This window comes from Erythrolamprus reginae, chromosome 1 (genome assembly GCF_031021105.1).
Source record: "Erythrolamprus reginae isolate rEryReg1 chromosome 1, rEryReg1.hap1, whole genome shotgun sequence".
In the NCBI taxonomy this organism is placed as follows: domain Eukaryota; kingdom Metazoa; phylum Chordata; class Lepidosauria; order Squamata; family Dipsadidae; genus Erythrolamprus; species Erythrolamprus reginae.
The window spans coordinates 268,917,823-268,932,943 of NC_091950.1; the positions used below are offsets into that span (position 1 = coordinate 268,917,823).

The 15,121-nt window shown below is 42.1% G+C and overlaps 1 protein-coding gene across 1 annotated transcript; it reads right to left on the reverse strand.

Annotated features, from left to right (window-relative positions):
- Positions 1-4,489: 4,489 nt before the first annotated feature.
- Positions 4,490-14,373, reverse strand: CYS1 (cystin 1). The gene is made up of 3 exons (XM_070732975.1): positions 13,922-14,373; positions 9,303-9,349; positions 4,490-6,080 (listed from the first exon to the last, which is right to left on the reverse strand). The coding sequence occupies exons 1-3, from the start codon at positions 14,273-14,275 to the stop codon at positions 5,984-5,986; spliced, it is 498 nt and encodes a 165-aa protein (XP_070589076.1). The 5' UTR covers positions 14,276-14,373; the 3' UTR covers positions 4,490-5,983.
- Positions 14,374-15,121: the final 748 nt, after the last annotated feature.

The window sequence follows — 15,121 nt, forward strand, 5'->3', positions numbered from 1 at the left end:
CACAAAGTTTCTCATTAATCCCAACTTGATGTGTAATGGAGGTAGTAAAATCTTGTTGCTGTTTACAAGTGCTGGATACTCAACATTTTTATTCCCTGATTGCAACGTCTGCCGTAGTGGCCAGTCTCTTTGATATACAGTGATCCCCCGGGTATCACGATCCCGATCATTGCGAACGGGCTAAATCGTGATTTTTCAACCCGGAAGTCAAAACACCATCTGCGCATGCGCGCCCTTTTTTTCTATGGGCACGCATGCGTAGATGGCACCGGGCAGATCAGCTGCTGGGCGGCTTCCCTGGGTCTTCCCCCTCTTGCTGGCGGGAGGGCGAGCGGCGGGCATCAGCGAGGAGTTTCCCCACCGCCCACGCAAACTCCTCGCTGCCGCTCGCCCGCCCTTCGCCCGCCCACGCTGTTCGCTCGCGCCGCTTCCCAGCTGAGTCCTGAAGCGAATTGGCTTCAGGACTCAGCTGGGAAGCGGCGCGAGCGAACGGCTTGTCCGCCGCCTGCCTGCCCGCGCGCCCGCGGCTCGCCCGCCCTTCGCCCGCCCACGCTGTTCGCTCGCGCCGCTTCCCAGCTGAGTCCTGAAGCGAATTGGCTTCAGGACTCAGCTGGGAAGCGGCGCGAGCGAGTGGCGTGCGGGCGAAGGGCGGGCGAGCGGCAGCGAGGAGTTTGCGTGGGCGGTGGGGAAACCCCAGCGCCGCTTCCCAGCTGAGTCCCCTTCCCAGGAACCCCAATCTTCGGCTCCTCGCTAGCGCTGCGGAAGTAAAAACACCATCTGCGCATGCGCAGATGGTGTTTTTACTTCCGCAGCGCTACTTCGCGAAAACCCAATCATTGCTAGGGGTCCTGGAACGGAACCCTCGCAATGATCGGGGGATCACTGTAATGCAATTCTTTCTCACACTGTCCCATTCACACAGGATGCAGAAATACTTAGTGTATCCACCTTGAAGACCAAGTAAGATAGCGAGACACTTTCAAGTCACCACAGATTGACCATTGATGTTGACCGTAGTGAATGCATTTTAAGAGCTCTTTCAACTTTTCATATTTCTTTCATTGCAACTGCATAAGAACTGGAAGGATGGTAGCTGATTGCTATTGTGAAGCAATAAAGCTGCATAATATATCACATATATCAATATATATCATATTGTATCATGGAAACTAGAGCCAATATATATTTTTAAATGGGTTTTTTTCATTTTTAGTACTCCAAAATTATGTAAGAACAACTGTTTTCATGCTCCCAACTTTTTACCTGTAGAACAGTGTTATCAACCTGGGTCTGAACTTCAATTTCATACCTGAGACAATCTGCTTTAGGATTGCCTGCCATATCAGCAACCGTTTGGAGCACTCTATCTAGAGCGCTCCGAACAGTTGCCTAGAGATGCCTAGAGATTGTATTTAAAGTTGGCTTACTCAGCTAGCTCAGGATTCAATTTATTGTGACACCAACCATGTGCATCAAAGCTGAAAAGACATGGCCTGCAGTGGCATTGAATTAATTTCCTTCTGTTCATTATTCCATTTTGCCCAAGGTGTGCTGTTCCATGTATATGTTAGCAAAACCTGTTGGCATGTGAACAGAACTGTGCCTATGGTTATCAGCTGTTTTAATATGGGTTTAATATGTGAATCAACTCACTTCAAAATCAGATACTTAATAATTTCAGGACATCTGCTATATAATAATTGATGTTTTGAATAGTATAAACACAATGACAATGGCTATTCAAAGTTTGGACATAATATGAAGGAAACAGTGACGTGTGATAATACCTACTTCATTATAATTGTTAATACTTTAATTATTGTAATTGAGAAGTAACCTCTTTCTTTTAGTATGGATAACTTAATAGAATTATGGGCTGCATCTCATCAACAATATAATTCAGTCAGAAACTTTCATTTCCATAAAAGGAATTAAGTGCATCCTTTAATCTACCTTTTAAAATTTAATAAGTACTAGTTGACTAGCCGCATAAGTTAGTGTGGATTGGTGTAGCTGTATATGACAGCAGGAAGGCCAAAGTTATAAATGTACTCCTGCTTGCACTAGTTTTTTTTTAAATCATCTAAACCAGGAGTGGGGAATGATGGCTGTTTTATGACTTGTGGACTTCAACTCACAGAATTCCTGAGCCAGCCATGATCACAAATCATGGGCCAGTTCCGCACCTCTGATCTAAACAAACAACCAAAACTTCTCACCACCTCACTGTTGATTGATCAAGACTTTTCACATACCAGTAAGCCTTTCTAGGAAGGTCAGCAGAGCAAACGAGGCTGTTTGATTTGCAGAATTAAGGCAGAAGGATTTCTTGATGAAATCCAAATTCAGGCACTATTCTGGAGGTAGTTTGTCTCACTGAAAGATGCTATTCGGGGAGTGTGGGAAAGACATTGAGTGGATTCAGCTGCATGTCTTGCACTAAAATCTCTTTGAGTTGCAGTACTTAATGCTTTTAAAATAAGGGGGAATGGGTGTCACTTGTGGGCTTATGTCAAAGAAATGAGAAGAGACTTACCCGAAAGTGATCATTCTGTATTTTAAAGCTGCCTTAAAAATTCTTAAGAGCAAAAATGCTTTCACTTTTCTTGTATCTTCATCTACAGCACTGTTATTACCTGAATGAGTAACTGAAGTAATAGATAATCGTTACTTGTATTTTGGAGGGTCCTGTGGGAAATCAGACTTATTTGTCATGAGATATCATCTATGATGACATGCCAAATACTGCATCTCGAGCTGAGAAAATTGTTTTTAATGAGTACAGTATATGAAAGCATGGTGTATATGTATGGAATATATCTGACATATCATTACTATCTTAAACTAAATATCAATAGACCTTTTACAATTGCAATATATATTGGTTATGTTTGTTAAGACAAGCTTGCAATACTTTTATTTATTCTAAAGCTATCTGAGATATTTCCGTGGATGATAGTAATTTGCTGAAATGAGTGTTTGAAAACTACATTTGCTATATGTTCCAAAATAACATTAGGTAATATTCATGTTTACTCAGTTGTTTTATTAGCTTTATTTTACACCAGTAGCAACAGCCTGAGAAATATCAGGTGGTTGTTTTTCCTTTCACTTCATCCCAGGGAGCAATTCATGTTAAAAACTGCACAACATGTTCCAATATGGCAGAAGAGGTGGGAGGGTGAATCTAGGTAAAATTAACGTGTTTTGAAAATCTGCTGGACTGTCATTTTAATGGTGCCCATTCTAAATATTTAACTATCTGAATTGGAAGAGACTAGTGTTTGTGAAGCAAACCGTAAGGATCAGGAATTTCTTTCTCTTGACTTAGAACCTAACAGCTCTTGGATAGATGAATTATTATTTTCAGTTGATGGGAATATTTCATTTTGGCTTGCACTCCCAAATCAAGTGTAAGTAGACTTCCTTTGAAGTGAGATTAAACCAGGTTGTCATGCATATGCAGTCCTCAGCCATATATGATAGTTTGCCTGGTGCTTGAAAGCTTTTGTGTTATTGCAATTTGAACTACCGTAGTTACTGTAAATGCTAGAACAGAAAGCTGGCTGGCAATGATGGAACATAGTGACTGGGCTGCATTTGATTGGTCACTAGATATGCAAATAGAGGAATAATATTAAAAAATTACACCTCAATGTGTGTATATGTGTGTGTATATATATACACACACACATATACATATGTACATACATATACATAAACATACATACATATATGACATGCATATGCATGTATGTTTTTTCTCTTTCGCTCATACTTGCCATATTTTGAGTTATTAAAGCAAATTGATAAATCTGCAGATCACATAGTTGTTTTCTCCCAATGTATTCTTAATTTTCAATTAACAGAAGAAAAAAAATGCTCATTAATTTTTAAAGCTGGTAAGAAAAGACATGTTTGTGGTATAAATTCAGTTCATATAATCAGACTGAAAGTTTGATAATTTGAAACTATCTTTCCCCTTTTCTAGAAACAGAGTCCAATTTTTCCTTTTTGGACAATTTTATGCCCTAATTATTGGCTATTTAACTAGGGATTATGGGAACTATTGTTCAATGTAGTAAATTTTGTGCCTAATATTTTATATGAATAAATCTTATTTGTTACTTTCTGTTCAGCATTTATGGTGAAATCCTTGTTATTTGTGTGAATATACATACAAGTACTCTTGTATTTCTTCAAGGGCTGTGTTGTAATTCCTCTTCTAGTAAAGTGGATATTTACATAAAGTTTTGGTTGTATTTTCTGTTCCCTTGTGCGGACAATCTTCTTAATGTGAAACAGTACCATAAAGGAATAGGAGAATTATAATACCCATTGCACTTAAGTATAGCATTTAAGTTACAATTCAGTGTCCCCTCGAACACAGGAATCGCCAGTTACCGTATTTCCCCAAGTTAAGAGATGGTTTATAAATGTGATGGTTCTAGAAGGCAGACATTACTATAAAGAAGATTCACTTCCAGTGTTCTGAAAGATGACATTTTTTAATCAATGGAATCCACAGCACAACCTAAACAGATTGAACTCCCTGGACAGACACCATTATATAAATAATTGTTTAACAATAATACTATTGTATTAATAGACGTCTTTCTTATATTTGAATATGAAAGCTATATATTACATTTTGCAAACCTGAAACAGTATAAATACTCTCCTCAGTTGAAGTCTCTTATTGTTATATGATCTGAGTATTAATCTATCAGCAATACATGAGCAGGAACCATTTAAAGCATATGTTAATATTTCCAACATTTATATTCTAATCTTGCTGAAATGTTTCAGAATCCTGCCAGCATGAATGTTGACAAGATTCCTTCTTTTATCCTGAAAAGGGTAGATATACCTTCATAAGACAGATGCAGAAACAAAAAAAGAGAGAGAATAATGTTAAAAATATAATTAAAAATCTAAAAAAAAGGGGAAACAGAATAATTTGTGTTTGATTCCAAGGAAACAAAGATGCTTTGGAGCATGTGTGAGCATGCACGCTGCATGTCGCACAACTCCTTGAATGATGCAAGTACAATAGTCAATTTTGCATTGTACCATTGGATAGAGAGGTGGTGAGCTTGTCCTTCCAATCAAACAGATTAGATAGCCGTTTGTTATTATTTTACACTAAGCAGAGAATTGAGCCAGATATCTTAAATGGCCCTTCCAAATCATTGAGTCTGAGATAAGATTCACATAGAGATAATTAGGCAAAGTGACCACAGCACACAAACCCCTCTGGTGCTCTTTGCATCTACTAAGATACACAAAGCACACTGCACCACTAACATCTTTAGGAACAGAACCTTTTCTGTTAACTTCATGCTTCCATTTTGCATGCAGACATCTGCCAGGAATGTGATTTAGAAGGAACATTTTTGTCACATATTATCTATAAGAGGTACTTCAGCCTATGTGATTCTCTGCAAATGACCAGCAGAGTTGGTTAGCCACTAATCTAAAGTGATTACTCAAGAGTATCTCAGACAAAATGATTATTGCCATCCTGAAATTTTCTCAAGGATTCTTCCATTTAGGCACACTGGCATTAACCAGTATTATAAAAGATGGGCCATGTGACCCCAAACTTCGTGTGAAGGAGTAATTAAGGTCTTACTGATTTACTGGTTATTATTATTACCATTCCATAGTAAGTTACCTATGCGGTAAGGCCACCCAAAGTGAATGGTCTTTAATTTCATTAAAATGTGGACAAATGATTGCTCTTTCACTACTTCACACCTCAAGCTTTAAGTGAAGGTGAACCTTTGTGTATAACTTTTCCCTTTTCCATAGGAAATGTTCGGATAAAAGTGTTTCCTGTAGTAGTATCATTCTGGTCAGGGTTCTGAGTTGTCTTTCTGTATGCCATGCTAGTAGACTTCTTCTCAGAAACACTGTAGTTTTATAACCTAGCCCCTAGGTAAATTTGTTAATGGCCGTATTGGTATAGCTGTGAGTGGCTTCAGCGACAGTACTCTTGCTCTATTGTTGCCATCAGCTCCTCTTCAGAGCAGTCGTAGGATATCTTGGCCTGTCTCTCTGGCTTCTTGAGAGGCAACCTGCAGATTTATGGGAGAAAGCAATAATCAGGACCAAAAATAATAAAGCAAGTTAAAATTAGGCCTAATTTAGCTAACAACATCTCATTTATTTATTTATTTATTAGATTTGTATGCCGCCCCTCTCTGAAGACTCGGGGCGGCTAACAACAATAAAAAGACAATGTAAACAAATCTAATATTAAAAATAATCTTTAAAAAACCAATTTAAAGAACCAATCATACATACAAGCATACCATGTATAAATTCTATAAGCCTAGGGGGAAGGGAAAATTTCAATTCCCCTATGTTTGACGACAGAGGTGGATTTTAAGGAGCTTGCGAAAGGCAAAGAGGGTGGGGGCAACTCTGATATCTGGGGGGAGCTGGTTCCAGAGGGTCGGGGCCGCCACAGAGAAGGCTCTTCTCTTGGGTCCCGCCAAACGACATTGTTTAGTCGACACGACCCGGAGAAGGCCAACTCTGTGGGACCTAACCGGTCACTGGGATTCGTGCGGCAGAAGGCGGTCCCGGAGATAATCTGGTCCGATGCCATGAAGGGCTTTATAGGTCATAACCAACACTTTGAATTGTGACTGGAAATTGATCGGCAACCAATGCAGACTGCGGAGTGTTGGTGTAACATGGGCATACCTTCCCATTTCTTCCAAATTCTTTCCATTTCTCAGAGCCGGGGTGGCGCAGTAGGTAGAGTGCTGTACTGCAGGCTACTGAAGCTGACTACTAGATCTGTAGGTCAGCGGTTCAAATCTCAAAGTTGACTCAGCCTTCCATCCTTCCAAGGTGGGTAAAATGAGGACCCGGATTGTGGGGGCAATATGCTGGCTCTGTTAAAAAGTGCTATTGTTAACATGTTGTAAGCCGCCCTGAGTCCAAGGAGAAGGGTGGCATAAAAATCGAATAAATAAATAAAATAAATAATAAATAATTACCGTCTGTACATAATTCTCACAATGTTCTTGAACAGGTTGATAACATTTAATTTTAAACAAATGGAACTCATTACATGGAAGAACAACAGGATTCGAAAAGGGCCGTGAAAGGAGAAATGTGTGCCAGTTCTAGGGCACTGATGGCAAATCTTTTGGATTCAATGTGTCAAAAATTCAGAAAATGCCTAACTTGACTTTGCTGACATGTCGCTGCCTGTATCTCCAAACAAAAGAAAAACAATTTTCTATATCCACGCTCCCCACTGCCCCATCTGGGCCACTCTGAGCAGCAGCATTCAATGGCAGGGCCACATTGGGTTTGAAGTAGAGGCCCGGGATTTGACCTCAGTCCCAATGCCACCATTGCCACTCAAAAAGGCTGCCTCGCGCCATTCCCCAAGGCATATGAACTTTGGGCAACAGTGTGATTATCTCCATAGCCCAACATTCCACAGGATCGGTGTTGTGGCTGGCTCTGGGCCAGCTTCTGCAACGGGGAATTTGGATGTTGCTTCAGGGGAATTCTCGGGGTCACAGAGATGTATGTTATTGCCAGCAGATTCTGATAGTGAAGATTCATTGCCAAGGACAGACAGTGGGGGAGGGGAATCAGATGGAGAGATGGGTGCAGCCAGCCCATCAGTTAATGCTCCCATTAGTGAGACGTCAGACTCGGAGGAGGATCGGCTGGTAGATGCCCGTATGTGCAGGCTCATGACAAGAAGGGACCAGCTGCGCAGGTATCATCGAAAATAAGAGAGAACACCTGTTGCTGGGGCAATTAGGTTAATGTGTTTGGTGATAAATTATGGGCATTGGGGAGTGTGCGTGTGGGCATTTATCCGTTTGGAGAAAGACCAATTGCTATTGTTTGGATTATTCCAGGATTTCTATTGACTTTTTGGGCACTTCACAGTTAACTACCTCTTCTGGATTCACAGAAGGGGGCGCCTGTGAGGATTCACAGCTGCCTTAATTGCTCGTTTGTTTTTGCCATTGGCTGCATTCCAGGACTGTTATCTGGGTGAGAGAAATTTGGCTCTTTTTAAAGTGTGTGCTTTAAAAACTGTTTGGATAAACTATTTTCATTTCTTCTGTGCCGGTGTGTGTTTGAATTTGCATTCCTAACTCACTGGGGGCTATTAGTGAAGAGTCCGGCATGACAATCTGTTGCATGCTTCTTACCTTCAAGTGGTAGTCTCTTTCTACTGACAGGCCCTAGGCCTACCTAGGCCACATGCTCGGCATACTTTTAAGAATAGTTGCCGGGTGTTGCGGAATGCTAGAATTGTCACCTGAAACATTGTGACATGTCACATTTGACACTCATGTCGTAGATTTGCCATCGCTTGCCTAGGGCCAGGGGTAGGCAAAATTGGCTCTTCTATGACATGAGGACTTCAACTCCCAGAATTCCTGAGCTAGCATGGTTGGCTCAGGAATTCTGGGAGTTGAAGTCCACAAATCATAGAAGAGCCAACTCTGCCTACCTCTGGCCTACAGCAAAAATCTCTGACTTTTTCTAGCTAAGGAAAGTCGAGTACTGACAGGGTACATTGTAAAAATTGCTCAATGTAGGCTTTCCTATATAAGTATCCATCTTTTTTTTAAAAAAATAAAGCTTTGTTTTTATTCTGGAATCTCTTGCCACATCCCTTCTCTAATACCCAAAGCACTTCAGCCAACAATGATATGTACACCATGATGGGGACAGAGATCCAGTTGATAAGTAGACCAAGACATAAGCAGAATAATTACTCTGGAAGAATGAAAAGATTGAAATGACATGCTACATTGGAAAACCTTTTTAAAACTCTGATTATAATTAGAATCCCCATAAATGGAAGAAGAAATGTACCAATAATGTTCAGGAAACAATTCTAAAAGAAAAAGAATGCTAAAAGAAATCTAAACTATAGCAATAAAGATTTATAATCAAATGGATGACCAATGCATGTGATCTTCAACCATCTGACATTTAAATTAGTAAAACAATTTTGTGATTAAATTCAGTCTCTCCATCAGTTTTTTTATAAGCATATGGATAGTCTGAGAGATCTAATAAGAAAAGCAAGAGTTTAATCTTGTTAAACTGCCATTGAAAGAAAAGAAACCCTTCTTGCTGCAATATTTCCTTCAGAAATGCTTGTAGAAAAATGTGAAGAAAATTATTACTGAACCATGTTGAACAACTGATGAAAGCACAGGAATGTAAGCTCTTCTTCATTTCTGCAAAGGAGTACATTGATGTTGTCTCCAATCCTGGTTATTTGATTCACGATAACTTACTGATTGGCAAAGTTATTGCTCCCTGGTGTAGATCTTGTTACGAAAGTCTGAAAAACACATGAACATAATGACACTTAGATAGCCTATGACCAAAGAAACACAGATTTACCCCTGCTAGTAAATCTCCTAATGATATATACTGTATCTCTGAACGCAAAAGTAATTTTTGGTAAAGAAGATGAGTAACTCTGATATTCCTCTATGTAAGCATTTTGATTGCTGGGATTAGAAAAGTTGATGACTGTCTACAACAGCGTACAATGGATATTATACATTTACCTTTCTCAGTTCTAAGACAAGATAATGAGAAGGGGATTCATGCAGACACAAACTGTGTGAGAAACTGTGTGAGTTGAGGAACATGCATCTTTACCTTACCAATAAAAATCCTAAAATGATACCAAAAATATTAACAGGAGAGTAAGTATGATGGGAAGATGGCAACATACCGTACATATTTATGTGTGCATTCATGCTAAGAGTCTGAGATAGAGATGCCACTTCTGTTCTCCATACCAGTTTTCAGATCAATATAAATACACCAATAGCACAATTTAATCTAAATCTTCCTGCTATTCCAATTACAGTGGTACCTCTACCTAAGAATGTCTCTACTTAAGAACTTTTCTAGATAAGAACCGGGTGTTCAAGATTTTTTTGCCTCTTCTCAAGAACCATTTTCTACTTAAGAACCCGGGTCTGAAAAAATTTCCCAGGAAATTTGAGAGTGGCACAAAGGCCCAGCCAGTTTCTTGCCATTCCCCCTTCAATCCTGACCATCTCGGGCTTTTCTGGGCTGCCAGAGGAGCCTTTCAGTAGTGCTTAAGGGGGCTTTGGCAGTCCAGAGTGAACGGATTGTTTTCCTTTTTCTGGGCGCTTGGAGAGGGAATAAACCACTTCGCTGTGGTGACTCCCTCATGCTGCCTCCCATACACCCGGCGCGAGGTTGCTTCCCGGAACATCTGGGCGTGGAAAGGCAAAAGGGGGCGCTTCGCCCCAGCTGGATCAACTTGGCTTCAGCTAAACCGAGAAATCACCACAGTGGAGGAAAGGTGCCGGCTACAAAGTGAGCGGGTGAGAGGAGAGGGGAGCCCTTCAGCATGGGAAGGAAGAGGAAGCAGGTACTAGCAGCAGTAGTAGCAGCAGCTGCCTTTTGGTCAAAGGAGCAGGAGGTTCCCCCCTCTCGCCCGCCTGGGTTTCTTTCTCTGGTGCAGTGTATGGGAGGCAGACTCGTGCTGGGTGTATGGGAGGCGCGTGCTCCTCCTTGCCACCTCAGAGTCCCTCTTTTTTTTTTAAGCCTTAAAGTGTTGGATTTTTTTTGATTCCCCTCACTTCACCTTCTTCCTTCCGCAGCGACTATCCTCCTTCTCTTCTTTCTCTTCCCACCCAAATTCCGATATTGGGTGATTTGATCTGAACCAGGAGAAACCTACCCCTGTGACTCCCAGGAAGAGATCACTTTGCTTGGTTTTCAACCAGAAAGAAGGAGAAAAAAAAAGGCAGAGAAAAGATCTGCTTCTCAGAATAATCACTTTCCCTAGTGCTGTAATACTGTAGATGAGGCTAGCAGTGACCAATTTTAGATACTTAGCAATCCAGAAGTCAAGTTGACCTAAAATTATCTTCAGTACATAACGTAAATACCAGACTCTGGTTCACAGGCTAGTTCTGCCATAGGATATCCCTAAGCATGCCTAATTATATCTGTCTGACCTAGAATCTGTTTTGGAGTTGGTCAGTTGCTTTAAGAGCCAGGTTAAATTACATTTAATTCATTTTCATTTTTAAAAAATGGCTACACACACAGATTAATGATTGGGTGCCATCTCCTTATGTCTTCCTTTCATCCTGCTTTAGCCCATTAAGTGTCCAAACAGTGAGCAGAAGGAAGAACCAGCGAATCAGTACATAGAAACTAAGAGAAACCCCCCCCCCCCAACATCCTTGGAATCTGACCAAATTTGGGCCAAATTAAACCCAATACGAGAATAGATATTAATATTTGTACCTCAGAGTTGACATGAGGGGTTCTTGGTGCTCTCGGAGATTGTTTTCTGGCAGATGTTTCATTACCCAAAGTAGGTAACATCAGTGCTAGCAGAATAGGTATCTGCTGGACGGTGATGTGCCAAGAACTGGCTGGGTGGGTAGATAGGAAGAACCAACTAACAGAGCTGTGAAAACTGGTCCACTTGCAAATACAAGGAATACATTTTGGCAAGGAATTGCAACGATTGACAGGAGCATAGGATAGGCCCGTGTTAACAATATTCAGTTTTAACCAACTTTATGCATAGGGCTTTAAACTTATACTGCAATAGGAATGTAGCCATCTAGCAACGCTGAGCCATTGCTTGCATTCCCCTCCACCCCAAGGTTTTAAGGAAGCCATTCCCAGAGTAAGGTATCAGGTTCATACAAGAAATACTGATTTTTGTAACACAGGACTGATAAATGAGGCAGCCACAAGAGGGCATTGCTTTATAAAGACTTTGCTAAAAGAAAACAAAAGTCTGGAACTAAAATTAAGCATATTAGTTTGGTTTTCTAAATCCAAATGTCATTTTCACCATTTGGTTGATTAATAAAAGCCTCAAAGAAGTCCTTTGACACAGTAACATCTCCCCTAATTAATGCATTTTTGCATTAATTACATCCCAAAGGCAAACACAGACGCTAATAAGCTCTCAGCGACGAGTCAGAATTGTTTCTGACTAGGTTCTTTCTTCCTTTTGCTTTCAGGACACCAAATGTTCCCAAGTGACAAATATGAATAACTGTAGATATGCAGGATATTTAATTACTTCCATATTGTTGCCATTTTAACGTAGGTATAGTCATATAGTTCCCAAGAGTGTGGCTTGGCTTGAATGAGACTTTCTTTGTTACACATAAAGAAGAAAGCCCCAGGGATTAAAATATTATAATTAAACAATTAGCTTTTTGAACCAATTTTGGTCGGGTCTAGGGAGGAAAAATGGCTTATGTATGCAAGATGAGTGACAGTAAATTAAGTTGTACAGGACTTAGAATAGAATTCATGCTTTACTTACAATATACAAATCCAATAAATAAATAAATAAATAATAAATAAATAATAATACATGTAGTCATATCAGAGAGCATGAAAGGCGTTGCCCTATGTCAGCCAGCTGATTTTTGGCCTTAGGAAAGGCCGTTTCACCCTCTGGATAACACCTGGGCAAGGGGTGGCCCGCGGGCCGCACCCAACCCGCCCGCTGTCTGTGACCAGCCCGCCGCTATCTATGAGCGGTCCATGGAGGTCGGGGTCCGCTCCTGCCGGGACTCCTCCGGTTCCTGCTTTCCTGATGAATCATGAGGAAAGCAGGAACCAGAGGAGTCCTGGCAGACGCGGCGACCTCTTTCATCCTTGCACTGGAGCGGACCCCGACCTCCTACCGAGAGCGGCTGAAAACAGAACCATGCAAACACTCCAGCGCAGTGACTGTGGTGCACTGTGTTGCTGTAAAGCAAACAATTAGGGGTCTGTAAAGTGGGTCTGGGTGTTTAGGTAAGGCCAGGGTCTGGATCTTTACAGTATTGGGTAGAACTGAATTAATTATATTAGTCTGGGGGTAACTGAGTTGCCCCTAGGCTATGCTAAGGCTATGTTAGAATTGCGTATGGTCTGTCTGAGTTGTATGGTTTTAATAATGGGTTTTTAATATATTGGATTTGTGACATTGTATTTTGTTGTGAGCCTCTCCGAGTCCTCAGAGAGGGGCGGCATACAAATCTAATAAATAATAATAATAAAGTATATTTTTGTATGCCTGTTTGCAGGGGTGGGCTACTGCCCGGATGTGGGGGGAATGCAGTGGGGTAGCGAAAATGGAGCTCCACCTCAGAACACTCAATTTGTACTGAAAGATGTTGAAAGAAAATGCAGGGCATCCTGCATAAGCCACGCCTACAGTGTAGTAAAAAAAAATCTGGTAGCCCTTCACTGTCTGTTTGTAATATATATGTACACAAATGGCATATATACATAGAATTACCAGTAAATAGTATATTTTGGATGTTTAGTAATAGTAAATAGAGAGGGAAATTGAGGTGAGGAGAGGCCAGGCTCTCTAACCCTAACCCAAACCCTTGAGGGGAGTGATGTCAAGTTGGCCACCTTTAAGCCACAAACATGACCTTTAAGCCACCCCTTCACAGTCAAGCCACTCCTGCCTGGTCACATGGTCGGCAAGCCACATCCACAAAATAAACTACGCCCACAGCGTGGTAGTAAAATTTTTTGCAGCCCTTCACTTCACCACAATGGCCAGAAACGGGGCAAACTCCACTCAACCAACGTTTCCGTTAAATACCAGAAGCGCGAGGGCTCCATTGCGGTCATAAGTCGAGGACTACACGCCCAAACGAGGGTCGCCAAATGTTGGGAAACACTTTCAAGCAGCGCCAGCCCAACGCAAAAAAATGTCGCATCTATAAAGACACACATCTCTCCGCTTGTGGAAGCGCCGGAGAGGGGGAAAAAAAGAGCCACACAACCTTTCGGTCCCAAAGAACCGAAGGCTCTTCATCCCTCCTGCTTTTTCCCGCGCACATTTTACCCGCGTCCCTCCCCGCCGCTCGTCCAACACGTTTACCTCCGCCGCTTCCCGCTGCCCTGCGTTCTCCTCTGCCGGGCGGGGGCAGCAGTCTCCGGAGCCGCGGCACGGAGGCCGGCGGGGCGCGGCGAGCAGGAGCCGGGGATAGTCCTCCTCGCACTCCTCCAGCACCCGGTCTAGGAGCTCCGAGTCCGAGTCGGGCTGCTCGAGCTGCAGCGAGGGGACGAGCTCAGGGGACCGGTCCGCAGCCTCGGGGTACGCCGCTTCCCCGTCGTCCGCCGGGCCCTGCCGAGAGGGGGCGCTGTGAGTGGGCCTGCCCGGCCCGGGACCTCGCCAGCACAGTGGCGGGCTGAAAGTACGCGCCCTGGCCTCCCTGCTGCTGCCGGTGCCCATAGCGCCCTCGGCTCGCCGTGCGGTTGCAAGCTGCTCGAAGCCAGCCGCTTGGCTGTTCCCGCTTGCTTTTCCAGATGGTTCTGATTCTAAAGCCCAACTGTTGCGGCTTCCTGGCGGGCGGTGGCCCAAGAGGGTGGGGATTCATCCTCGTTGTTTTCTCGCTAGTCCTAAGAACTTTCCGATTAGAGTTGGCCGGCTTATAAATCAAATTTTATTTACGTATATATTTACTTATTTATTTACTTACTTACTTACTTACTTACTTACTTATTTACTTACCTACCTACTGTATCTATCTATCCATCCATCCATTTTGTCAAGTACGTATTAGCATAAAATGGTATAACTGTTTTTATACATGATACAAGAGAAACATTAGGACCGGGGACGGAAGGTATGCTGGTGCACTTATGCGCCCCCTTATGACCTCTTAGGAATCGGGAGAGATCAACGGTGGATAGTCTTAAGGGTAATGTTTTGGGAGTTAGGTGATGATACTACAGAGTCAGGAAGTGAGTTCCATGCATCAACTACTCAGTTACTAAGGTCGTATTTCCTGCAGTAGAGTTTGGACTTTGGAGCTGTTTACTTTTAAATTTGTATTTGTTGTGTGCTCATGTGTTGTTGTGGTTGAAGCTGAAGTAGTTGTTGACAGGAAGGATGGATGTTGAAGCAGATTTTATGGGCTATGCTTAGGTCGTGTTTAAGGCGACGTAAATAAATTTAATTCAATTAAAATTAAAGTGCTTAAAAGGAAGGGAAAACATATTGAAGTTTATTTAATTCTCCTATTGTTGGATGAAGGTGGTGCTGTGGATATTGCCTACCTGGACTTCAGCAAAGCCT